The 26979-nt window shown below is 43.9% G+C and overlaps 1 protein-coding gene across 7 annotated transcripts in view; it reads right to left on the reverse strand.

Moving 5' to 3' along the window:
* The window catches only part of LOC143326615 (arf-GAP with coiled-coil, ANK repeat and PH domain-containing protein 3-like), a 61414-nt gene that overhangs the window by 12494 nt on the left and 21941 nt on the right, over window positions 1-26979 (reverse strand). For 6 of the 7 annotated variants that reach the window (XM_076740326.1, XM_076740328.1, XM_076740327.1 and 3 more), the window contains exons 2-11: window positions 23289-23346; window positions 19137-19256; window positions 18399-18452; window positions 10656-10714; window positions 10148-10331; window positions 8914-8958; window positions 8724-8819; window positions 8118-8204; window positions 1230-1342; window positions 271-322 (exon numbers count right to left, since the gene is read on the reverse strand). In XM_076740326.1, the coding sequence (XP_076596441.1) occupies window positions 271-322; window positions 1230-1342; window positions 8118-8204; window positions 8724-8819; window positions 8914-8958; window positions 10148-10331; window positions 10656-10714; window positions 18399-18452; window positions 19137-19256; window positions 23289-23346 (868 nt within the window). Of the gene's footprint in view, window positions 1-270; window positions 323-1229; window positions 1343-5898; window positions 5911-8117; window positions 8205-8723; window positions 8820-8913; window positions 8959-10147; window positions 10332-10655; window positions 10715-18398; window positions 18453-19136; window positions 19257-23288; window positions 23347-26979 lie in introns of all 7 variants that reach the window. The other variant, XM_076740330.1, reaches the window with a different exon arrangement.

The raw sequence follows: 26979 nt of genomic DNA on the forward strand, positions 1-26979 counted from the left end.
GAGGCTCCCTGACCATTCAATATTTACACACACTGATGTCAAGCAGAGAGTTGAAAATAACCTCACTGTCAGCTCCACACTGAGCACTCGGACCAGATCGGCAGAGATCTCTTCACTCACAAACATGCGGTCGGCGAATGATGATGGATTTCGGTGACTATCGCCATAACGTTCAAAACCATTCAACGCTCCCCCATTGAAGTGCACTTAACCTCTTAGAGCTCACTTTCCCCGAGGGAAAGCTGATAGCTCGAAGATATATGGACTTGCCTTGAGCTTCTTCTGATAGACCAGCTGACTGTTCTGTATGGAGAACCACCGTCTAGAGAGAGAGATAGAGAGAGAGAGAGAGAGTGGGGGAGATAAATACATTTATTACATTATAGATGGATTTCCTCCGATGTTAAAGGGTCAGCGTGCAAAAGGGGAACGATACGGATGGCAGTGATCAAGGCCGGGTAAAAGCATCGAGTTAAATGGGTTTGGCTCCTGGAAAAGGGACATCATGAGCACGTGAGATGGATTTATGACATCGCTTCACATCACAGCCCCACTAACCTCCCGAACCAGGCTGACAAATCTGCCAGCAAATGAGAAGCTGGTGCACTGCATCATATCGCTCACAACAATATAAAACAATATTACTACTATATTGATAATTATTGACAGAATCAAGACATCCCACCCCCCTCTTCGTCAACAGGACGTATAATGTTACTTGCATCTTGTGTTTTTACATTTTGGCAAACTGGCACCATTAAAAGTAAGCCGGGTTAGCTATTAGCACCTATTGTTAGCAATGGACTCCTGGATGTACAGATAATTAGCACCGGATTAGCTTGATGTCGAAGAAAACTCAAAAACATGATGATTTTTAGGCAAATTCTGGAGAGATGATAAGCGTCTTTTTTTCAAGGATTTCTAAGCAGATTTATGGACGTGATGGTGGCAGTGAATCAGAGATAATGACATCCTCAGGATCTGAAAGTCACCCTGAAGCTAAGAATATGCATATTATACCTCTGAGTTCAGATTTCACTGAGTTATCAATCATAGATTGAGCCTATTGTTGCACTAAAGGATTTCTTCCCCACAGATCACTAATTTAAGGTACATCAACACATATATTGTATTTAGCTTTCTTAAAGTTAGAAGTTAGAGATTCTCCCTCTATGTAACTTAATTTTCGACATTTTATTACAATACATAGAGATTTTTGCCTTCGTTACCTGTTCCAGGTCTTAAAGGCATTGCTGGCCCTCTTGAACAAGTAGCCCTCCATCACCACGCCGTTAGGAGCGTCCACATTGAACTCCACCTTAGAGTCGTCATAGGAAAAGTCCTGAAGGAGAAGAGAAAGAAAGCCACAAGATGAACCCTGGCTGGCACACGAAAGGTCAACAGAGCAGCTGATTGATGGCAGCATGTTGTTCTAACCTTTTAATTGTCAAACTAAACACTTGTCCCTTTTCTGCAGCGGCTGCATGCGTGCTGTTCCTGGAGTACCAGTAACATTTCATGTGCACTGTGCTGTACATATAGTCCATTAGCCAATCAAATCATCATACATTGTGCGATCATGTAGAGAAGGTCACATGTTAGCCCATGTATGCATCGGAGTTGCATGCCATGTTCCTGCGTGGCACACTGGGGCATTTCATAACGCAACAGATGTGAGTGTGACGCAGATTATTACATAAACAGAGAGTGATTCATGGGAAATTAGCCTCTAACCTTTTCATGGATGACAACAGGACACCTAGCAGTTTAATGCTAGCCAGCAGAAAGCAGTGCACAGGTATTTAGGGCAGAGTCAGACTGAGGAGTTTTAGGAAGAACAGTGAAACATCAGTGTTTTGATGTGAAGGAAGGGAAGAATGACTCAGTACGTCCTGAGAATACCAACAAACTGCATGTTAGAAGTAATGCAATCTGCAGTGAGGACAGAATATTAAGTTATCCAAATTTTAATTTCAACATTGCATGCAGCCCAAATTAGACTGCACGCTTCAAATGCAGAGAGATGTATCAGACATAAAAAAGAAAGAAAGCCAAGAATAAACGAAAGTGTCTGCTGGAGTGACCCAAATAAAAAGTGATCTTCACTCGCTCTCCTGTTTCATAACAGGGTGTGTGTATGCACAGCAGCTCCCAGCTCACCATTAACTACTTTGAATAATAGATCGGCTTGCTGCTCTCCACATGTCACCATTTCAACTCGTACACACATGAAAAAACCTGGCTGAGTTCCAGCTCACACGAGAGACGCAGTGTTTCGGTCATGGACCTTCATCAGGCAGCGAATTTACAACGTGAAACAAAACGTAACGCCAATAATCGATCGGAAAAACATCCTCAAAATGGGACAAACAGCGCATGTCAGAAACCACAGAATACAAGTGAAAAGAGACTAAAAGAAAGTGATTTTTAAAACTATAAAAGTTTGAACAGAAAATGGTTCAAAACGAGGGCTGAGGGAGGAAATAAACAGTTCGAATGTCATAACCAAACTGTCAGTATCTTCATCATACATCTATTTACACAGAGAAGAACAAATAGTTTAGTATCACAAAAAAGTACATTTCAATATACTTTAAAAAGTGTGCAGAAATTCAACTGTTGGTGTTAAACTCCAAACATTTTCAGGTCTTACTGAGAGACGCTGTGCTGAGTGAAAGTAACGGTGGAGGATCAGAGAGAGAAATGATGAGAGTTAAACAGTGACTCTACAAACTGCTGTTACCTCAGTGCATCGCGCTGAATAAAACCTACCTACACATCTCTAAAGTCACGGCAAAAAAACAATCACAGCATCAGAGAAAATCATCACTCGATACTAAACAAACAGCTAATGTGATGCAAGTCCACCCACCAAACTGTGGTCCCAACGGCAAAAGATCTTCATCCTCAAACGCTTTGTGTGTTCCAACAACATCGAAAAGCTCAAAAAGCCTTTGAAAAAGCTTCGAAATCCTGCTGAAACCTCCCAGAGTTGAAGCACCTTCACTCTCTGCGGGCTGCACCTCTCACAGCGCAGGCTCACTCACATTGTGTGGCTGCAGTTGGGTGCGTAATTCCAGCACTGACATGTGTGCCCTGCACTGCAGCCACCTGCCTGCTGCCCTGCGAGCCTCAGGATTAGGCTAATTACCATACAGCTGCCAGTGTATCCATGGCAGGGTGCTGTGGGAGAGCGCTGGACTACACTACGCTGTACTGTAGCTGCTCTTGACCCAAAGACAAGCAGGCTGCTTTGACACTTCAGCGTCTGGGTCTGCTTCTGTTTTACAGCTCCCTGAACACACCTCCCTGCTGAAGAAGGTGGGAATTTTCAGTCCCCTGTTGACCCAGAGGGGATCCATCTGGCAGGCTGCCCGGATCACCAAACAAACGCTACCCAGGGCTTGATTTACCCTCTATGCTGACAGCAGCTCTGCTCCCGACTGCAGGGCAAACATGGAATCTGTCAGAAGTCGATGCAGCTTACCTTCAGCTGTCAGATGAAGAGTTTGAACGCAACATGGCAAACATAGGAGGCAGCGCTGAACGAGACGTGCAGAGGGTGGTACTCTGCAATCTCTCAAGCCTACAACAAAGGCCATCCATTTTTAATGACGCAACGTCACACAGACAGAAACTGAACATGAGTGAATTATTCAACGAGCAGGGAAACAGAGACTTCCAAATGTTTGGAGCAAATCAGTGAACTGTTGTGGAGCAGCAGGAAAAAAAAACACACATGATGCAGATAACATGTCCTGATGCTTCATCCACCTGCTGCTGCTGCTGCTGCTGCTGCTTGGAGGTCGGCCTGCGGGCTCCGCTGCAGAGCTCTAACGCCAAATGGTGAGTCCAGTTGGTAGCACTGATTGCTCAGTCTGTTGTTTGTTTATCTGTCGGATCCTTCTGTGTCTCATTATTGCTACAGTCTACAAGCTTTCATCTGTCACAAACTGGCTTTGCGTCTTCATCCCGTCTTGCCGTTCATACCTGCCTGACATCTGCTTCAACTAATCCCCTACAAACCAGGTGGACTTCACACTTCACAAAGTTACGAAAGCCTGACAGCTCGGAGGTCTTTTCAAACGCCATCCGGCCGTGCTGATCACAAGACGCATCGGTCCACTGTGTCTTCTGTAACTGATTTATTGTGCAAACTTGGAGGAAATCACCACAAGAAAACAACAAAGAGCCCAAACTGCAGCGATCAGACAGACTGACGTTGATGCTTAAATTAACAAATGAGATTTAACCACAGTCCTCAGGAGCAAACATTAACAGAGCTCCTGACAGCACTGTTGAATGAAAAGTCTCTCCATGTTACGTCAGTGGGAAATCAGGCTCACTCTGACTCCTCTCATGAGGAGGTGCCACTCGGCACAAAGAAAAAATGTGTGCAGTGACGTTTCAGTCGTTCCTCCTGATGACCTCTAACGTGACGGCCCAGGGCTGAAGCGTCATGTGTTAATGAATAAATTAGCTATATTTGTCTGCATCACTTTTTTTTTTCCTCCTGAAGGATGAGAATATTCAAATAGAAAAGACAAACAAGTTCTGGGGCAGCTGAAAAAATGAGGAACAACGTGCCAAATGTAAAAATGAATTCAATGACGAAGCTTTTCTGACTACTGTGGTATAATTTTATGAGATTAATAAGATATTCTTGACAATGAACTAAACGACGTGGTCATTTTTCAAGCAAAAATGCCAAATATTTGCTGGTTCCAGCGTCTCAAATGTGAAGATTTTATGCTTTTGACTGTCTTTTATGAAAGGAAACTGAATATCTTTGTGTTTTGGACTTCTGGCTGAATAAAACTAGTGATTTGAATACAAATACTTGGCTGTTGGAAAACTATACTGAGAAGTTATCACCATCACAAAAGGATTATTCCTGGAAATAATCTGCAGATTAATCCATAATGAAAATAACTGTTCGATGCAGCAGTTAAAACCGTGTTACACACGTGTTTTCCTGACTGATGCTGATCTACAGTGTTGTTGTCAATCACAAACAGCCCCATGCAAACAAAAATATCTAATAATTTAACATCTATGAGGAGTAAAAATAAATCCGGTGATGCACTGGGGCAGCATGTAGCGCTGCGCTGGTGATGTAAACGCAGAAATATAGAAAAGCAGGCTGAGCCTTGGACAGGACTTCTCCATTAAATCTGCAGTTAAAAATGAATGGCTCTGGCATTTAGACGCTTTCTCTGCACTGTGTGCCCAGCCAGCAATAGCGACGTCCACGGTTGGAGCACTTTAACTCCCCTTCTGCTCTCCTGGCTTGTACTGAGTAAAGGCTGCTGCCCCCTTTGTCCTGTGTAAGTTTACACAAGGCTTATTGCACATGCTCGATGTGACGAGGAAGAAAAGCAACAAGGGAGAAAAATCTCTCTGACAAAGTAGGCCACGCTGTTCTAAAAGCCGCCGAGAGCCAAGACGGCAAACACAGAACACAACCACATTCTACAGTTTGTGAGTGAATACATTTAATATCTCAAATCAGACATTCAATATTTAAGATTCAGGGAGATTTCATGTTAATTGTAATGCAAATAGAAGCAAAAAGCAACATGAAAAGGCAAAAACAGAAGAGCTGACTGGTTTGGATGCAGGAAAAGCATCTCCAGTGGTCAACAACTGCACTGTTAGCAGTTTTAGTGACACATTCAAACTCTGTTCAGCGTCTGTAACTGTTCTGTTTAAATGATTCAGGATGCTCTTCAGCTCGCCCTCAACGTTTTGAGAGTGTGGCTACAGCTCGAAGAAATCTTCAAAGAGGCCTGTTAATGTTCTGTATTAACGCTGTGGGCTACGCTGCACCGTCCCTTGAAACCAAAGGCGTGTTTCAAGTTAAAATTCAGTTGGGAAAACAAATGGAGGAGTACTCACCTGTAGGAGGGTCTGAGGGGAGATGGAGGCATTGAGAACGCAGCAGCAGCAGGAGAGAAGAAAACACAGCGTTAAAACCAACAGACTAGTTTCTGAGGGGATAATACAATAATCTTTCAGGTTCAATGCACCTCTGATTATCCTCAGCACGACACAAACATCCCCCACCTACTGTAACACCACTGGATTTTCAAGCTGTGCAAAATGTGGCTTCAAGTTGTGACCTGGCTTAATTTACTACTACAATACACGTCCCTTGGTGATGAATAGTGCATGAAGCTTAGTGTCTAACTAACTCTGGCCAAAACAGATCAATAACCGGCCCCACATGTGACCCAGCCCTTCCCCGTGGCTCTATCCTCAGCACAGACCACAGCGCCTGGAGGGCGAGGGCTGACCGGAGCGGCCTGACAGATGGTCACTGATCCTGGGGTACAGAGGAGCCAGACACTGGCCCGCTGAAAAGGAGGCTCTCTGAATTATTAAATGACGAGCCGGCGGACAGTGAGTGCACCCTACATTTATAGATTCCATTATTTGAGAATCAAGCGAGGGCGGCCCTGAAGTAATACCGTGATATTTCAGGGTATTTCTGTGGTAACGATAATCGATGCTTGCTGAGGTTGTTTGGCCCCCTTTAGGTGTTACAGCACTTTTTACATTTTAACGTGATTTGCTGTACATCTGACCCTTTGTGTCCAAACCCAGTCCTCCACCATGAAGCAGGTAGTAATGTTACTTTGACCGTCAGCCATGCTTGTTGTTGCTGTGTGTGATGGTATAACATTACGTCAGAGTCCGAATATTGCCAATATCATAGTATTAATTTCTCAAATCATGTTAAAAATTAAACTGATACGAAACTGAATGATATGGTATGGTACACTCCTAGCACCAAGTATGCAGCATATTCATAGAGCCGAAATGTGTAAAAATAGGAGCAAAATGGTGGCGTAATATGGCGTGATGGATAGACAAATCATAAGCACCACTGATCAAAATTAAACAAGTCTGCAGCCATGCTAGCAGCTCTGTGAGGCTACACAGCCATGCTTTCAACTAAATGCTAATGTCAGCATGCTAATGTGCTAACAATGGCGCTAGATGAAAATTCGTAGGGTCACCAAAGTTATTACATGTTACTCAGAGGGGTGTAATGAGTGTCTGAACAGAATTTCATGGCAATCCTTCCAAAAAAATCCAAACATGAACCTCATGGTCAGGACACCAGCATCAGTGATTCATCCTCTGGGGACCATGAATGTTTGTGCAAAATTTCACATCAATCCATCCTATATCTATCAAGATACATCCATCTGGACTAAAGTGATGGACCCACTGACAAACTGAGTCCGACATCCTCAGGACCAGTGAGGCTGGAAATGCATGAGGTCAGCACTTCGCTGCACTAAGAGCACAGCGAGGCTCCTGCTGATACTTCAGCACATATTGTAGTTAATGTGCTGACCATCTACAGCAGACAACAGTGGGATTAATAGCTCTTAAAACATTTAATCCCACCTGTTTTAATGCGTAAATCAATGCCTGGACTTTGTTAGGGGGATTAATCAAACACTTCCCAGCTGCCAAGCTCTAATCCCTCCCCAGTCACAACAGATGCACTGGGCCAAGTGGCAGACTGGATCCTGGAGGTGAGACGTGAGCACATTCACACCCTGTTAGATTCTCAGTGTAGCTCAGTATCAACCTGCCAGCCTGTCGAAAGGAAGATTCTTCAGGATCGAAATCTGTGCGTGCAACTTCAAACCCAACCGTGTGAATCCTTCCTAGCGGGTAAATATCAAAGACAAACAAACATGAAAGGGACGGCGCTCTCGAATCCAGAGTTTTCAGGGAGCGCTGTCAGGCTGTGTGCAGCCAAGATAAACAGCATCATCTCATGGTAAAAAAAAAACAAAAAAACGCCTTTTTGCATTCTTGCATTCATTTCACAGCCATTGTTTTTCTATGAGAAAGAAAATATGATGCATATGAGGTACTTCACCAATTCTCAGGACTTCCAAGCAGTTTCTAACAATAATTCCTCATAATATTTATCAAATTGATGTGACGTGGACCCGAATAAGCATCGGAAGATGTATGCATGGATGGATTTTAAAAATGATTATTTCACTTCATTTTCTAAAATCGACACTTGCCCATTATGAGATGGTTCTGACTGCAGACATCTCTGATTTAGTGAATCTAAAAAACAAAACCCAGGAACTCACCCTCTGCTGAATGGTCGCATGTTTATGCTCCATTTCCCTCTTCTCCATGGCTGAATCAATCACCAGCTGATCCAGCTGAAACACAGACCAAAATGGAAAAGTTCTGAGTTTCAGAATAAAGGAGCATCCTGTGAAGCGTGACACGCAGAGTACGGTGGAGTAAAGGCACCGTCAGTGATTCAGAGAAGCCGACTGTGACACTGTCCATGCAGGCTAAGCCTCCGATGGCATGTCAGGTCAGTGTTCTGTAATGAAGCATCGATTCAGTGCTCCTGCAGCAGCCATCCAAACAAGTTGGTCCACAGTAACAGCTGTAGGTAAAATGTTGGTTTGAACTCTAATGGAGCCTTTGTATTGTGTGCAGACAGGAGCCTTTTTATTTAGATACAGATCACATCAAAAAACACGTATCACAACCTATCAATCAATAAGCAGAAATTTATGTGATGCATGACACAGCTGCCTCCTGTCAATAGTTCAAATGAGGATCAAACCAACTGCAGTCGAGACAGAACGCCGGGGGGAGCGACACAGCTCAGCTCAGCCGGTGGAGCAACAGCCACAGCGAGCAGGCGACGAAGACGCTTCGCTCACCTCAGCAGCCAGTTTCTTCATGTACGGGTCGATCTCATCCAGCAGGTTGTAGCCCTGCTGGAACAGAGAGTACTGGGCGTGCATGAATGACAGCATCTGGGAGGGACAGAAGAAGTCGTTTTTGAACGTTATGAACACGCAGATGACTCATATTATGAAGAGGATGGTGCATTCGTTTGTGTTCACTTACAGCATCCAGGATCTCGAATTTCTTCTTGGCCTGGAGGACGTTAATCTGCAGAAATCATTGGTTTGAAGGATATCAGCAACAATACACAACTTCTGACACCTACAGGCTATTAAGATGGCTCCCTCTAGTGGACAATTTTGTCCTTTTTCTTACTGTGATACTGTCAACCTTCATTTGAGTTAACAAGAAAAACCACAAAACATCCCATTATGGTGAAAGGTAGAAGCAGGAAGAACTGGCACAGTGCCATGAACAAACATGCAGGCGCTTCCTGGATTAAAGCGTTGTATATCGTAACCGATGCAAACCTAAATGACATTTTGTGCTACATTTAAGAGGTCACTTATACATATAGCGCATCTCCCTTCAGCTTTGACCTTTTCTGCCTTGAGACACTTTCAATTAAGGCTCAAAAGGGTGAGACGTCTGACAGCAGTGAGAGAAGGCTGCCAGCAGACAGAGCGAAGAATGGAAAAGAGGGCACGGCCATCGCAGCGATCACACTCAATCAGTCTCTTTGTTCCCGCCGGCAGTCACGGGCAGGAGGTTACAACTTGTGGGCAAAATAAACCCATGCTGCATATGAACAGAGAGGGGAATGTGTCATACGGGAAGAAGGGCGGCGGCAGACATCGCCGCAGGCTAACAGGCTGCGTCACGGTCATTCCCCGATTGGTCAGGCGAGATTAGAATATGAACGTCCAGATTTTTGACCGTATTCGTCGCTCCACTGACCTGCTACTCAAATGACTCACACTATTTCTTCTCAGTTAAGCTTAAACACAGAATATGTACAATCACTCTTTACAGTCATATCAGGATCTCTGATATAGGTCAACAATAAATGTCCATAAATCTACAAAGAAACGAACAAAAACAGGCGCTCAAGTCATAAAAACTTTTGTTTTCTGAAGGGAAACTACTGACTTCAGATCCCAGCTCAGAGTCAGATTCAGGTTTTGTCTTCAGTGTCAAATCCAGGTGATTGTTGTCTGTACAGTGTAAACAGGAAGTGCTAACAGCCAAAGCAGCCTGACATCCCGTGACGGAGATTTACCGAGATGTAAACAAAAGACTACAGGCTCAGAACATGGAGATGAAGATCATTTTACATTCAACACTCAGACATTAAGCAAGCTGACGCTTCTGCCGAACTTAACATTCATCTCGCCTACTTAACTCTATGCTTTATATTCTCAATCCAGGGTTCATGGAGTTTTTGTTTTTCTCTAACCTGTAGTACGTAGTCCAAAGCGAGGTGTCGGAAGCACTTGCGGGTGATGCTGAGGGTGCCGGTGGCTTCTTCGACCTCGTGAGGCTTGTTCCTCGGCGCCTGAGCGTTCTTCACCTGCGCGATTTCCATGTCCTCGCGCACCCTATCAAAGTGCTTCTTGGTCTCCTTGAACTTGCGAACATCCCTGACAGACACAGACGAGAGACATCAAACAAACTGCAGTTCAGAGGCACAATTACAGACTTTGAATGTTTAGAGTGACCTCAAAGTCAGTGTGAGGTCACAGGAAGCTACCTGAGATGCACTGTTCATGATACGTCTGAGAACATATTTGGGCTGGAAAAGGTTGTACTGTTTAATATTTAACAACACCAAAAAGGTAACGAAGGTACGTCTGCTCTTTAAAGGTTCCAGACTTTGGCTTTTTCCACCTGCGCTGAATATTTTATACACCTATAGTTCTGCAGGGACACCTGACCGGAGCGCCACGAATCGCAGGTTTACTCACTCTTTCACAAAATTGTGCAACTGCTGCTTCACAGACCGCTGAGCTTGATCAAACAGGATCTGAAAGAGATGAAAAGAAGAAATTAGTGTTTAGCATGAGCACAGGAAAAATGTTTTTGTAGAACCAGTTAGTTGAGCCGAGTTGTTATAGCAGCTCCACATTTCTCAGGTGGCCTCTTTTAAATAAATGCATGAGGCTAAAAGGGGTCAAATTAGCCAATATTTCATCAAAAAATCCCATTTTAGAGAAAAGAACTTTTGTTTTTCCTTCTTTCCTGCTCCATTAATCATCTCACGACCCCTCAGATTTAGCATGTGACCCTTTAGAGGGGACCACCCTCTACTGGGAACATTTGGACTAAGACATCTAATTGTATAGAACAGTTATGCCAGCTGACATTTTTCTGCAGAATGAGTGCTTTTAATTTTTAGTGTGACAAAGAAACATGTAGCTCCTTTTTAGCATTTTTTATGATTAATACAGCACAAAATATATGAAAAATAATGCACACTGTCTGCACAACCATGGGCATTTTGCTGTATCTCACTCCCAGTATCAAGACTTTTGGAGGGAAAACAACAACATTCCACCTACATTGTATGTCTAACCAACAGGGGGCGACAAAGCACAGCTTTTTTCACACAATGCCTGCAGAGGATGCAAATCAGCCCTTAAAGCCTGTTGGAGTGAATGGTGGAGGAATGTCACTCTGACTCAAAGTACACCCGCTCGAACTCAATAACACGCTGCCGTTGGTTCGGTGTTTTACATTCAAGATCCCTCGTCTGCTCGCTCTCCCTCTGAGCACATCCTCTGTGATGCCATGCTGCTGCTGCTGCTGCTGCTGCTGCTGCTGCTGCTGCTGCTGCTGCTAAATAGGTCACTCGGGCAGAGAGGGAGGGAGGAAGTGAGTGTGAGGGAGGAGAGGAGGCTTTTGGTACAATGTGACACTGCAGACTCTGCATCCAACGCAGGGTGCAAACCCTCTCAGACAAATTGTCAGAGCCCATGTGATATCACCACAACTGAGCAGCTAGATTGGTTAAAGGGTTTTCACCCTCATCCTGTCTGAATAAGTGGATATACAACTGTGTGTGCGGATTAGAAGATCTGAGTTTGCAAGGCGCTATAAAACTGGGCTTATGGGTGTTTTACAGGCGCTGATGATGAGTAAGACACATCTCTATATTCGCCACATAGGCGGTATGTAGAGAGAGCCGCTAACAGCATGAAAATAAGTTGAGATGACTTTGATGACCAGACTTAAAAATAAAAAAGAGGCTGAGCTGGAAGTGGTCAGTTTCATTGTATTCCTGCCACAACCTCTGAGAGAGAGACATGTTTGTTTTGATGGTGGGTTAAAGCTTCGTTTTACTGCTCCATAAAGTCACTGAGTGCAAATAAGTGTGAGAGTGAAAGCGACGAAGGCGTCCTCCCATCCTGTTTGTCGCTTCATGCTTCTGCACATCAGAAACCATCCACTTCACTTTCTGTTATCAGTGAGCGAAGGGATTCCTCCAGCACTGCACCAGGCGCTGTTTCATCCAGTCGCTAACAGGTGAGCCAACCTTTCCAGGCAAGTAAATAAAGTGCTTTTTCATGGCTTTCTGCAAAGCGTCATGTTCAAAGGACCCTCTCTTTGACTGCAAATCACAAGGGTCCGAGTGAGCATGTGTGGTCAGTCTGCTTTCCTGGCTGCAGTTTAACGAGCCTTTGGAAAAACGTAAGAGAGTCCTGTGCCATCGAGGGCTCCCACAAACATGCGAGGACTAAGAACAGGCTCGGCGGGGCAGCGGTGTGCAGCGACCATAAACACTTTGGTGTCAGATGAGGTCAGGCACCGTGCAGACAGGACTGAGGTGGACGGTGGCCGAAAGTGAACCGCAACCTTTAAAAGTAGAGTCAACAAGCACATGGTCCATGTTTGTGTGAGTGAGTGGTGGCAGGAAAACTGCTGGGAGACTTCCTGGCTCGGGGGTAGTGCAGCCTGTAGCATTCCTGAGCTGCTTTGTGGCAAGTTGACACCCTGCTTTCATTGGACGAGATGCCGCAGGTTGTCTGTGTGAGGGGTGAACTAGCTGGACTGAAAGAGACGAAGGCAGGATTAACAATACGGGGCACAAAGGTCCACAGTACGCCTAAGGGAATATTGTGAGTGACAGTTATAAGTTATATGGATGCTGCTGTTGGTCAGTTGGTCTGTCAGTCATCAAATTATGATATTCATGGTCCCCTGAGGTTTATTCACAACAGTTTATGAGACCCTTTAACCTGCCATCTACAGAAACACCATCAACAGGTCAAAACACAGTGCACATGAACACAGCTTTACATGAAAACTGCATGAGTAGCATTAATGCTAACAATAGCATTGCATGCTCATATGTTTTAATCACAATGAAACAGAAGTTAGCAAGTTTTTAGCTTCAGTAATGTGCAATCTTTCCAAGTGATGCTGAATATGTTAGTGTGCTAATGCTATCCATAAGCTAAAAGCTGTGCTCCTTACAGACCGCTGGAGCTCCTGCTGTAACTCTTGACTTCCAGTCGTGTCAACATTATGACTCAGATCTCTTTTTGTTCGGATATGAAATCTCAGCAATTAACAACTATCACAACATTTGGCTGTTACATTTGACAGGCAGGTCAACATTCAGAACTAAGCTGGAATGTGGTTGAACAAAGACGACACTGTCAAACATGTTTTCAGGACGCAAGTAAAGAATATCCGGCACATCTTCCATGACCTGGTATCAGAGCTCAGGAATGAAACTGCTACAGACACCATTACAATGGACTTTTGTACTGACAGTTTACTACTTAGCCTCTCATTCCTTTGGCATGCTGGGACACGGACTGATCTAATGAAATCAGTCAAGCAATTATCTGAAGCCAAATTGGTGATCCACGCACAAGAGTGAGCAAACAACTGAAGCACGTCTGTCAATTCAGACAGAAAAACTGTTGTTTTTAGAGTTCGTCCAGGAAGACTGACAGATCATACTCGATCAGATTCATATTCTGCTTTAAAACAGGTCAGATTGAAAACTTCACAGGTAGTCAGTAAAGCCAGTCCTCTGCTTTTGGTAGCTGCATCAGAGATTTCAATTATTGATCCTCCAGGATCCTGAAATACAAAGGATTTACTTCTCTTATTTTCAAACCAAACCACAGAGTAAGAGGATGTATACACTCAGTGTTGTCCGTACACTTGTACAGTCTAATGCAATATGACTTATCTGTGGTTCAGCAAAACAGCACCTTTAAAGGACCAGTGTGTACAAGTTAGTGGCATCCAGTAAAGAAGTCGCAGATAGCAACAAGCTATGGAGGAGAATCCTCTCTGGACCTTTAAATATAATCTCAATTATAACGATGTTATTGAATAAAACTGGGCATTACAAACTTTGTAAAGGTAATATTTCTGGCGGGGCTGCTGTGTTGAATTGCAATATATTGTATAGGTGTACCTAATAAAGTGGCCACCAAGTGTGTATGTAAGGTGAAAAGGCACTAGACTAAAAACATTAGAATAACTTGCAACATATCACATAAACTATAAGTGTTAGAGCACAAATGAGAGGGTTTAGTTCAGTTTGGGTGTCTGCTCGGCCACTGCGCTTCCTTTGATGGTACATTTTCATATGTTTGTGCTTTCTGAACAAAGGAGGCACTTACAGTCTGTGGGGAACGATAAGGATCGCAGTCGCAGACAGAAATGCCTTCCTGCTGCGTCTTGCTTTGTTTTTCAGTTTCCAAATATAACTGAGAGACACTCGCGTTGGCATCCCGCGAGGGAATTCACTCATTCAGTGTGTACAGCCCACCGCATGAACGTACTTATCGTATTCAAATGAGTCAAGAGAAGAAAATCATACTGTATGTATGCACCTGGAAAATAATAATATTTGTCTTGTCTCTACCTACTGCAAATCCCATCAGCTCCTACGTATCCTCCTTCATGTGAAAACTGCTTTCGCTGCTTTAAGACTTGGCAGCTCTGATGTCAGTTTCTCTTTGCACCTCTGTGTCAGTCTCCCCTCATTTCTAATGGATGCACCGAGAGTCAAACATAAGTCAATAATTCATTGAGTATTCATATGGAGTTTCATGCTTGAATTAAGCAGAGGCTGTTAAAAACGTTGGCCTGATTCTGTTGACGCTTCTGCCCATCCGCAAGAAGAATGTACTGTGAAATCTGTGGAGGGGAGAAGGCTCCGAGCTGAAGTAAGAGGAGCTGAGCTTGGCTTGCGTTTGACATTCGTACAAACAGAGCCTGTTGGTTCTGTTGTGTGGTACCGGACTGGCAGGAGGGCCGAGCTATCAGGAAATGGAGGGAAGCGAGGGCCAAGGCTCTGACCTCATCATATTCATCTATACGCTCAAGCATATGTGCCATTTGTGCTTATTTTAAAGGCACCCGAGCATGGCCGCTACAAGGGCAGTTGGCACTCGGCGGTCCCATTTGCACCAAGCCATTTCATATTCTTGAGTGTGCCGCGGAGGGCGAGCGCAGCGGCAGCTGCACGGCGAAAGTCGCGGATATAACCGTCATCATTTCTTATTCATTGGAGCGCTGCTGGAGTCCCTCAGCTGCGGGAGCGCTGCACACTTAAATGCACATGGTGTCCTTCCTGATCAGAATGTGAACATGTGAGAGATGTCAACAGGAAATGGTTTAATATGACAAGTGGTTGGATCACGAGGCCGCGTTAAGGTCACATCGTTCCAAATATGATCATTTCTGTGAAATCTCTCATCTCAGGGGAATCACTTATCGCTTTAGTCTTGCACTGCTCACACCTCCCTTCATCAAAGTCACAAAGAAAAACCTCTGGGAGCCAATCATATTAATAACCAGTCGGACTGCTGGCTCTAATGGACTGCAGGGAGGGAGAGCGGGAACGGGAGGCTGGAACCCCAGCTGAGCTGCCAGCGGGCGAGGCCAGCTGGTCTCAGGCCAAACCACGTTCTCTTATGGTCTCTAAAGTGTGACACGCTGAACCAGGCAATCTGTCAGTCTGACAGAAACACTGACAGACTGACAGACTGCATCTGACCGGACCCGGAAAGTGTTGCAAACACAGAGAAGCACGTAATCCCAAAACCGCCACATGGGTATATTTACAGAGAGCTGGTGGGACTGAAGCAAAGCCTCACGGTGCGATGCATTTGAATAAAACATCACAACCTACAGCCTCCATCACAGAATCAACACTTCTGTCAGAATGTAAATAATGAACAAAGCAAGCTGCACAAAGCAGCTGTTTGCATGATTATTGCATTATATTGCACATGTAAGTTTTGAGATCAGCCGTTCTCAAATATTCAGCGACAGATCTATTTTCCATGAAAACATTCAGGAAGATTTTTGATACTGGTACTTGATATTGCCACTTTGTTAGGTACACTCAGCTCAAACAGATGCAGGCTGATACAGCAGTCCTGCAATAATTGCTTTAGAAAGTGCTTTAGAGAGAGGTTGATTCACCTTTAAGCTCATTTTGGAGGCTGAAGGTTGTGGTGCTGTTGAACTGCATGGTGCTTCGAGGTGTTTCTATCAGTCTGTCCTCGTTAATAATATGACAAAAGTCTGAGAGAGGTGAGCGTGAACCAGAACGAACGTCTTTCCACAAACGTCTGGTCACGCGTTCTATTGCTAATATAAAAATACTGATAATAGCTGAAATTAGTGAAACAATTAGGCAAGAGCCCAATAACCTGCGACATGTCAAAGGTTAATTGTTGCTTAGCATGTTAACAAACTTAAGACAAACACGCTCATTGTCCTTTTATGTACATTCCTGTTTGTTTGGAGATCTGTCTTTTAGCACTGAGGCACTGGAGCACGACAACGTTTTCCTTTTCAACCTTTACTCATCGCCACTGGTTCACCCAGCACATCCACTCAGGTTGACACCCCCCCCCCCCCCACACGCACATATATCTGACAAGAGGACATTATTGACAGTCACGCACATACATGCTGTACTCACGCCAGGCCATATGTGACATGTCAAGGTTACACGGGGTTACTACTGTCCAACAGCTAAAGCTAATCCACGCCTGGCTGAGCGACCCGGTCCATTAACCCTCCATTTGTAGCGCTGACCTCTCTCTCTACCAATAGACTCGGACTGAATGGGGCGGAGGGAGTAACTGATTTGCGATGACACATCTTAGAAAGGAATGTGATCCACACACACACCCACACACACACACACACACACTACACTTTACAGCATCGTCCAGCACGCAACGGGTTCAAGCTAATGGACTTCAAAGGGGCCAAGAGGGGCAGCATGGGGGGCAGGGGGTCAGGAGTCCTGAAGGCGGGGAGGGGAAACGACACAGCAGTAAAGCAGAAGCTCTGTTTAACATCAGAGGAGAAATGTAGTAAGTAACAAAGCTGGGAATAAGAAAAATATTACCCTTTTGTTTCTGTTACTCAAGGCTATAATTCTCAGGAATGTTATCGGGGTGCCTTGGCTCGAATACCTGCAGATCACTGGTTTGAAAACAGAAAACTCCACATGGCTTTTACTGTCCCACGCTCTAATAAGACGGCCCTTCATGGAGGGTTTATAACTCACAGCGGCGAGTCAAAAATGCTACGATGAGGAGGAAGAAGACTGATGTGTTTTCTCTCACAGGCTGCGTCACTGACGGACTTTAAAACATTTCGCCTTTGAAGCTTCTAAATGTGAAACGACGGACATATTTTCATCAGTTTAATAACTAAAGGTTATGAGATTCAAGTGCACAAGCATTGAGTGACGGCTGGGACTTGCTTCATTCCTCCAGTATGTAAAGCATTTTGCTGCAAACGCACATTCAGCCATGCAGCTGGCATGAATGAACACTGAACAAAGTGCTGTCGGATCATTGCTGTGGTTGTTTTTGTCTCTTCTGATCAGTTGCACCATGCGGGGAAAAGAGTTTTCAGACAGCAGACAATGACGTTAAAATGCATTAGAAGACTATTTCTCTCTCTCTCTGCATGTTTAATCTGCAGCCTTTAAGTTTATCTGAGGGCATTCAGTTCAGACTTTTGCTGTGCTGTCAGACACATAAAAAAATCATACTTTATTAGCCATAAATGCCTTATTCTGGGGGTTAGGGTCATTAAGAGTTAGCGTTTTCTTATTAAGATCATAATTCGCGTACAACAACTTTCTTACTCACAACCAATAAGCAGTAATTAGAAGATTATTGAGTGAAAACTCTTACTAAACAGCCCAATAGTTGTAGGTCATGCAGCTTAAGGCATTAATAAGTGCTTTATAATGACTAACAAAGAGCTAATATGCTACTAATAGGCAGGCTAATAGGAAAAAAAAACTCAGTGTGCTTATTCAGGCATAAGACCGACATGTTAAACTGCCATCAGATTAACGTACAGGGCTGCAGGTCTGACAGGGGCTCCAGAAAGACAGTGTCGCTGTCTTTTTGTCCTCTGTGGTTTGAGACGGGATATTGAGTGACAGGCGGAGCACTGACAGTTACACAGCGACAGACAGACAGATTTAACGATGTGTGAAAGAAGAAATCCACGTGGAATCAGTTCACACACAGTCCAGCTTGGACCTCAGTGTTGCTCTGAAGGGAATATAGGACCCTCGTGAGGCCTTAAACGCCAGTTAACGTTAGCTTTTCACGATGGGATGATATCACTATGCTGCTCCGTCTCAATCTACTGTATGTGGAGCATATGGGGACGATCTGGAGAGCGGGCCGACTTACCATGTGGTAGTTGATGATTTCCTGGAGGCTTTCGCCGCACTTTTCCAGGCACTCCTGCACAGAAAGGAGCGTATTACAACATCATTCTCTAAGTAGACAAAGAAATATTCTCAGGGCTGCTGCTGTATTTGCATCTGGAGGTAAAAGAAGCTAATAAAAGCTGTCACAAACTAAACCCAAAATTTATTTGAATTCTAAATGGAAGAAAATGAAAAGATCCGCAATGCTAAAATTAAGTCAAAGCTGGTTAATGTCACTGAGGTGTACTTCTGAGCTCTGGAGGAGTTTTTCCCTTCAACCTTGTACGGGAAAAAGGAACTATAATTGCAGGGCTGATTCAGTTCTTTTTTTACAATGGAAACTACAAATATGAACAAGACTTTAATAAGAAACTCACAATTAGTCATACGGATGAAGCCAAGAAGGCTTTTAATAGTAGTAAAAGTCAGCAGCAAAACGCTGCTGCAAGCCGAGCCAGAAGTAAGTTTCCAGACCCGATCTGATCCTCACTTACTAATCTGTTAGTAATAAGGTTTACTCACACACAAAAACACACACATGCAGAGCTGTGAGGCTAAAGAGCTGGAAAGTCCCCATCCCAGAAGAAACTTATTCTAACGGTCCTTTTCACAAAATGACTGAAAATATGACAATAAAACCACAATAAAGGCTAGAATGGATCAAAAAGGGGCGAGGTTAAGCGACTTGGACACAATGGCCGACTCATCAGAACCTCACCGAGATCATCTCATCCTTCTTGCACTGCTGAGACAGATCCCGGATGCCGTTGACGAAGAGTTTGTTGGCGCTGATGTACGCCTTCCCTGCTTCAATCATCCCACTGCATAGCTTCACCAGCTGTGGAGGAGAGAGGCACATTTTAGAGGGGACAAACGAGGGCATCGCTTTCATCACGCACACATCGTATTAATGTGAGCAGGGACACAGTCACTAGAGGACACCGAGGACATGTCCTCTGTGTTGCTCCTGGGAGTTTGGGAGTTTTCATACCTTGAGAAGTTTTACAATGACAACCAACCCATACATGTGTTTATTTTTATGGGGTTGTTTTTAGATTTTTTGGCTGATTCTGAGATTAACTAGAGTCATTATTAGCATTAGCATTTAGAGCTAATGTTGCCACGATACCAGCATTTTAAGCTTTGATATAATACTAGTATATGTATACATACATTTTTATTAACAACCTGCACACCGTGCTGCTGGCACAGCTAAAGTCTGAACACACCAACACATCAAAAGCAACAGGCTGAGGACCAATTCATTTTCTTCCTAGTTGTCTCATCTGTGCAGCCTTAGGTTAAAAATCTGACTGCAGATCTGTTTTTTATAGCCTCAGGTACTTTCTATACGCAGATCGTATCATTTGAAACACATGGTATTGAAAAAAGTGTCAATACTTCTGACGACCTTGTTTAGAGCTTTACGTTTAGAGAGGTAACATTTACGTTGTAACAGTGAAAAAGATATATAAAATGTGAATATATATATAGGCTGAATATCTTTACAGGTTTTAGGGGGTTAGGGTTGCACGTGGGAATTTGAAATCATGACTTCATGTCTAAAATGGGCCCTGAGTGTCGGTTGAGATCATAAAGTCTCTGGTGAAACCTGCTCAACCAGTGGCCCCATGTGATCGTCACCGAGGCACAATCAACGTTTGAGGACGGCAGCTTTTATGACTCAGCATCATACGCCGAACCACAACACTCACAGTTTTGTTTCCAGATCAAAACTCTTTTCTCCCCGTTTTCAGCACATTACCACACATGGACCAGGACGTCTGGCGTACAGTTGCATGTTTGTTGTGCTGTTAAGACCTGTGGTAACAGACAGTAGTGGGTGCTTTCTCAGGAGGGGTCCATATGTCATCAGCATGCCATCCGTCACACATGAAAAAGGTGCTTAATGTTATCCAGGACTGGAGAACTGCTAACAGACACTGATGATTCAGTGAGTTTGTTTTAGCGTACGACTTGTATCTCGACCACATACTGCGAACGCGCTACAACGTACATTTTCTCTGCGGCTGTCAGCGAAATTTATGACATCTGCCACGAAGCCCACATTGTTTGGTTTCTACTTTCATGAGAGGAAAATTAATTTCTTCTTGTTTTTCAGTCTATGTTCCAGTGCCAGGTTTTCAGTTTTCCAGCACCATTTTTCCCCCCAGCTGCTGACCAGACATGAGACTGAGCACTTTTTCATAAGATTTACAGGAACAGACATTTGGGGAGATGCATTTGCTTTCTTCAGTTAAATGAGAAGATTGATACCACCCTCATGTTTGAAAGCTAAATGTGAAGCTGGAGGCAAAACATGATTGTTTAGCTTAGCATAAAGACTGTAAATAAGTGGAAACAGCTAGCCTGACTGCCAAAAATGTAAAAAAAAAAAAAAAATGCACCTACAGGCACCTCTAAAGCTCATTAGTTAACATGTTATACCTTGTTTGTTCAATTCATACACAAAGAAAATGTAAGTTGTGGTATTATGAGGGAGCTAGCTTGTTTCCCCCTGTTTCTGCCCTTTATGCTAGGCTATGCTAACAGTCTCCTGGCTCTAGCTTTACATTTCATGTAGAGACATGAGAGTGGTGTCAATCCTCTCTTCTAAATGTCATCGAGAAATTTAATGATTGTTTCCAAAATGTCAAACTATTGCCTGAACGCCCTGAAGGAGTTCTGTAGGGTTCAGAGTAATGCTAGGTGCTGAAATGGAAATTCCCCCTTTAATACAGATAAAAGGCGGGAAAACAAAAAAGCAGAGGTCTGATTGTCTCTCCTTGCTCCAGAAGAATTACTACAACGCCTTTTATGTCCATTGAACAACAGCTCGTTAGAGAGTAAAAGCAACTGTAACAGTAAAAAAAAAAAAAAGAGTCTACAACCACGCTAGCATGAAGCTTTGAGCTAAATGCTAACAGAATTGTGTTAACATGCTCACAATGATAACACTATTGCTAATGACAATGCTAATGATATTTAGCAGGTGTAACAGTTAGCATGTTCCAAAAAAAAAAAAAAAAAAATCACCATGTTCACTCTCTTAGTTTTGCATGTTAACTAATTAGCACCAAAGTATATTTGGTCATGAGTGAAACATTCACCTGTCGGAAAGCTGTTGTGACATTTCACTAAAAAATGAAAAATCAATGGGTCGCATCCAAAACATCCAGCAGTTGTTGAGATATTTCTGGACCAAGGTAGTGAACTGACACATTGTCAAAGAGCCATGTCACAAAGAATGGCTAAAAAATACAACAACTATCAAATATACAAATAACACTAAAAATGGATATTTGGGCTGGATCAGGCTCGTCCTCCTCTGCTGCCGTCCCCTGCAGCTGCCCTTGAGTGAGCTGGAGAGGAAATTATTTTTAGCTGATAGAGCGAAAATCAGCTGAAACGTGGATCACTGAATAGTTTCTTTTTTTTATATTTCCCCCTTTTCATGATCTAATTTTAAACTCTGCAACTGCATTAGATTAGAGTCACTCATGCACAGAACAGAGAAAGTATCAACTGATCCTAGAACTGCAGATGTTATCAAATTCAGATGGTAATGAGGAAGTGTCTCTCTTCAGTTTTCTGCTGGATATTAAAGTGCAAAGACACCACCATGAAAGTATTAAATATTCCAATTTACAGCCACGAGGATGAACTTTAGTGGGGATTTCCCACACTCATGGCAGTAAAAGAAGAACTGACTAATCCTGGCTCCCATGGACACATACCACCATTCAACGTCAAGAGGAGCAGATGGACCGGTGAGTACTGCAGGGAAAGCATCTGGCTGCCTCATTACAAGGCAACTGGATGCTTTGAAAGCCTGTGTGATGCAGTTTAATGTTTTCAGTGCCACGTCACGTTTCAGCGAATCTCAGCTGAACTGTTCGACAGGACTGAGCAACATTACGCTGTCCATTACGCAGAGCGCCGTCAGCGGAGGCTAGCAACGTTAGCACTGTGGGATTAGGCACTGCAGAGTATTATAATGCTGGAAGTGAGCAGCTGAGTGTAATGGCCAAGCAGTGACTGATGTCTGCTGCAACAAGATATGCCCCAGTGGTGAAAGAAGTATTGAGATCCAGTGAAAGCAGTAATAGGACTGCATGAAAATACTTAATGAAAAGTAAAAATATAAAAGTGTCGGCATCAAAATGTATATATATATATTTCCATTATCCTTTTCCGATGGCGATTCTTCAAATGTGCATTAAAACAGGTTGATGGAAACATGGCTGTATGGCTTTCTTCTGTGATGTCACACGGCGTGTTGCCTTCAGGTGCACTTTAGAGAGTAGTAGACTGGCACAGAGCCGTCCCTGATGGGCACGGTTTCCATTTGATTTAAATCCAGCAGACAGAAAAGCAGATGCCACTTGGCCTGGTCTCGACCGGTGAAGCAAGAAGACAATCATGTAGCAGCAGCGTGAGTTGGCACGGCTGCATATTAATGGAAAAGCTGTTGTGCTGTGTTTGCCAAAAAGATATGAAGACGGCGTTAAATGTTGACTTTAATGAGTGTCAGGTCACCCTGATACAGGCTTTTACAGGAAGAAGAAAGGGGGAAAACCTACAAAATAAAAGGCATAAAATCAGTTGAAAGCTTAAGAAAGCAGAGTTTTCAGATGCTCTTAAATACGCCCGCTGATATCACAGTTTGATTATAAGCCGTGCTCCACTTGCACCATGTGGCCTTGGAGAGGTGATGCACACATCAGCGTTAATATCAGTGATTAGGGCGAAGCAAGAAGAGCGACATTCCTGAAAGTTTCATCCCACAGAGATCAGTGTCTTTTAATGTACTGCCTCTGACTACAGCCAAAACAGGCCTGACAGTTAAAGATGATATCAAATGTCTTACCTTATCTAGTTTTGCCTCGATCTCCACAACCTCCGTCTCCACCTCATCAATATTTGCCCTGAAAAACAAAAGTGAGAGAAGCTGTGAGTGCATGTGTGCTAATGACTGATAGAATTTCCATTAAGGTCATTTATCTGGTTGGAAAACAGCCGTTGTACAATCTGCGAGTGATTTCCCACGCTCTCCGAAAGCTCGAGGACTCCCCATAAATCTGCGAGTGACAGACGGAGTTTGGCCGAGCCAAACGCAGACATGTTCGAGCAGCAACAGGCGAGGGTTTGGGCGTGCTTTAAGTGAGCGAGACGCCGTCCTGGGAGCAGTTCTGCTCTGTCAAAACAAAGTGACAGACAAGGTCTCTGCACAGCGAGGCCGACGCGTCTGTCTGGTTCATCCCAAAACCCCAATCCACCTTCCTGCTGTCAACACCGCCACCACCACCACCACCACACCCAACCGCACCATGCAAGAGGTGTGATTTACACGCAGAGACTCACAGCTGCTTCTGCACACTGATGAAATAAGCGGTATGTGCATCATGAAGGATCTATATTTCAGTGATCTTGAACAGTTGGTTGGTCTCTCTGACGGTTAATCTGGTTTCAAACACACATCAAAGGGAGAAAGTTCGACGTCAGTCTTGGAGATCATGTGTCTGAGGAACATGACATCTGTTTTGGGGTTGCAGGGAGCTGCTTTGGTCCATCACTGCTCTCAGTGTACACGCTGCCACTTAGTGACATCATTAGACAGCACTATGTGTGTTTCCATCGTTACACAGATGACACACACCTGTACATCTGTGCTGAACCAATGAGGCTGCAGCTACAGACTCCATTACTGACCGTCTTTTGGCAATAAATGAATGGATGAGCAAGAATCCCCTGAAGTTAAATGAGGACAAAACTGAGATCGTACAACTCAGCCCTGAAGCAAAAAGAGAAATGCTGCTTAATAATGTGGGAAATTATCTCCCTGGATTAAATCTGAGGTTACAGTCTGGGTGTTATCCTAGATTCAGATCTAAGCTTCAAGTCCCACATCAACGAGGTGATGAAAAATTGATTCATGTCTTTATTTCAATAAAAGTTTATTATGTACCACCTTGATATGAGTTCATTTCTATCTGCTGCTCATCTTGATATTATCTGATTCCTGCTGCTCAGTGGGACCACGAGGTTTCATTAGCGTGTAAATGTAATATAATAATACATTTTCTACATACATTCATCATCCCCAGAGGATGAATCCTGCTGAATTTGATGATCCAGTTCTTGTTTTCACTTGTAATTTTATTTAGATTTTGCTTGTCTTGAAAAATAGGTCGTCTGCGACTATTTCTCGTCATAGTTTTCGTTGACAGAAGCACTTCAGAAGAAGCGCACTGGCAGCTCCCGTCTTGCTTTCTCTGACACACACTTAAGACCAGTTTTCCATTTGATATCAGCGAATCACAGCACCGCGCACACAGCTGCTCCATGATGAGAGCGTCTGTGGCATATATCGGCCATGGCTGGCAGGATATAAAACTTGCATCTCCGCCTCTTCTTCTCTCTGGCCTTGGGTGGATTAGCCTGCCTGGCCGGGCCGCAGCGAGCTCAGGGGACGAAGGACGGCGCGTGCTCTCATCCTCCTCTCCACCCCCACAGCTTTTCACTCTCACCGTCTCTTTTTATGAGGAGAAAATACTCCACAGAGGAAATATCTGTGCAAAGCTCCGACTCGTGCAGAATGGAAACATACATTACCAAAATAATCAATACCATATTATTCCACATGTGGACGTGTGTTGTTATAACCTCAGCTGATCTCGGGCTGCACGGCCTCCAGCCCACCACACCCGGGGATAATCTCGCTGCGAGCAAAGCTGTTTTCATTGCTGATGTCATTCTTCAAACTGCCCTTTTTATGTGATAATGCAGAGCTTAGCAGGCTCTCGCTTTTCAGGAGGTTCATTCCGCCTTCCAGCAGCAGCCACACTGATGTGGAGACGGTATTTTAATAGTTCATTTTCAAATGTTAAATTAGCAAAAAAAGCTTCCAGAAGCATTGCAAAATGTTTTCTAAAGATCAACCACAACGTTTTTCTGCATCACTTTTGACCTGATAAAGCTTCCTCCATGACATCTACTGTAGAACCTGCAAGTAAATTATATTTAATATTCACAATTGTGTATATTTACAAAACAATCTTTCTTAAATGGACCAAACTGGTGTCTTTTTTATGGTTGTAACCATTAAAACTTGAAAGAATTCAGACAGAGCTTTCAAGGGTCCGTAAGAAAATTATTAGCCGAGGAGCAGGGGTCACAAAAAGGGGGCGTTTGCAGCTTTTCTCTTTTTTGCTGAAGGGAGGGTCTCTCATGATTGCATACCACAGATTTTTAGTCTGATTTCATCCTTTTCTTGAAAGATTTACTAAAAAAGAAGGACAGTTATGTCTTGGATGTTAAAGGTGTGTTCGTGTGTCTGGATCAGTTTTCAGAAACAGGAGATGTGGATCTTTATAGTTAGTAAGGACTGAAAAAACACCAACAGGGTGGTGCCAAAGCTGCAGTTCCCTGAATGGCCACTTGAGGTTGGCTCCAAAATCAAGTCGATCCCCATAGACCCCCATATTAAAAGGTCTAACGTTAGAGCAGAAATAAACAGCCTGGTACAAAAAACAGTTTTGGTCTCTATAGGCAATTTCCCCGTTCGTGACAACTGTGTGAGGGCTGAAGTTTTATAGAACTCACTCATTTAAATTGCATTAAGGCTTAAAGTTATGCATAATTAAGGACATGGCTGTTTGAGTGACAGCTAGCAGCTAGGTTTCAGCAGGCAGGCTTCATCCGGGCCGTCTCAGCTCCAACCACACCGAAAGGAATGCATTTAATTATGTGGCAATAAAAAAAAAAAAGCCAGATTTAGTCAATGACGACACAGTTGAAAGTTGAAGTTCAGCAGTGGGAACGTCTCCTCCACACTGAACCAGCCAGGCTCCACACAGCGACAGCCCAGCTAGCTGTTCCAGATGTGCGGACTGGATCTCGTGGGACAGCTGCTCCCGCTAAACTCCCTCCAGGCTGTAACCCCCCACTTCCCCATCTCACTGCACATGCCTCCCATAATGGATGCACATGACGCCCCGGGCCTGTAGCCACGGCAACCATCTCCTAAGTGGGCCGCAGAGGTCCCCGATGTGCTTGTGAGTTGACCCTTACTCACACCACAGGGAGCGAAGTGGACAATAACTCACAACATGGCCACTGTGACAAGAGATGACCATCACTGCACCATTAAAACCTCGTCAGGAGACGATTGAACGCACATGCAGTCACTGATTGACTCAGTACGTTTAGAACTCGTAAAGACAGACTGAAGTTGCACCTGTCAGTGTGCAGGGCCAGTCTGGGATCATTTATGTGCAAAAACACAATAAATGCTGAGACTGTGCTGAGTAAGCTGCAGCTCCGGTGGTTCCTGGCTGGTGACATGCTGACGGGGCGTCCGGGGGACTGGCTGAGGTGCTGTTTATTGGCCCAGAGTGGCAGAACACCTCTGTTTCTATTTAATACAGGAGCCGCCACACGTCTTAAAGAGTTTCACATGATGCTACGCTCAAGCCTTTTAGCTGCTGGGAGGTAAAATAACATTTTGTCCATGCTGGTATTTTTAGTGGTGTGTGAACTGTAATTTCTGCTAATCCAGT

Source organism: Chaetodon auriga, chromosome 10, assembly GCF_051107435.1.
Source record: "Chaetodon auriga isolate fChaAug3 chromosome 10, fChaAug3.hap1, whole genome shotgun sequence".
NCBI lineage: Eukaryota > Metazoa > Chordata > Actinopteri > Chaetodontiformes > Chaetodontidae > Chaetodon > Chaetodon auriga.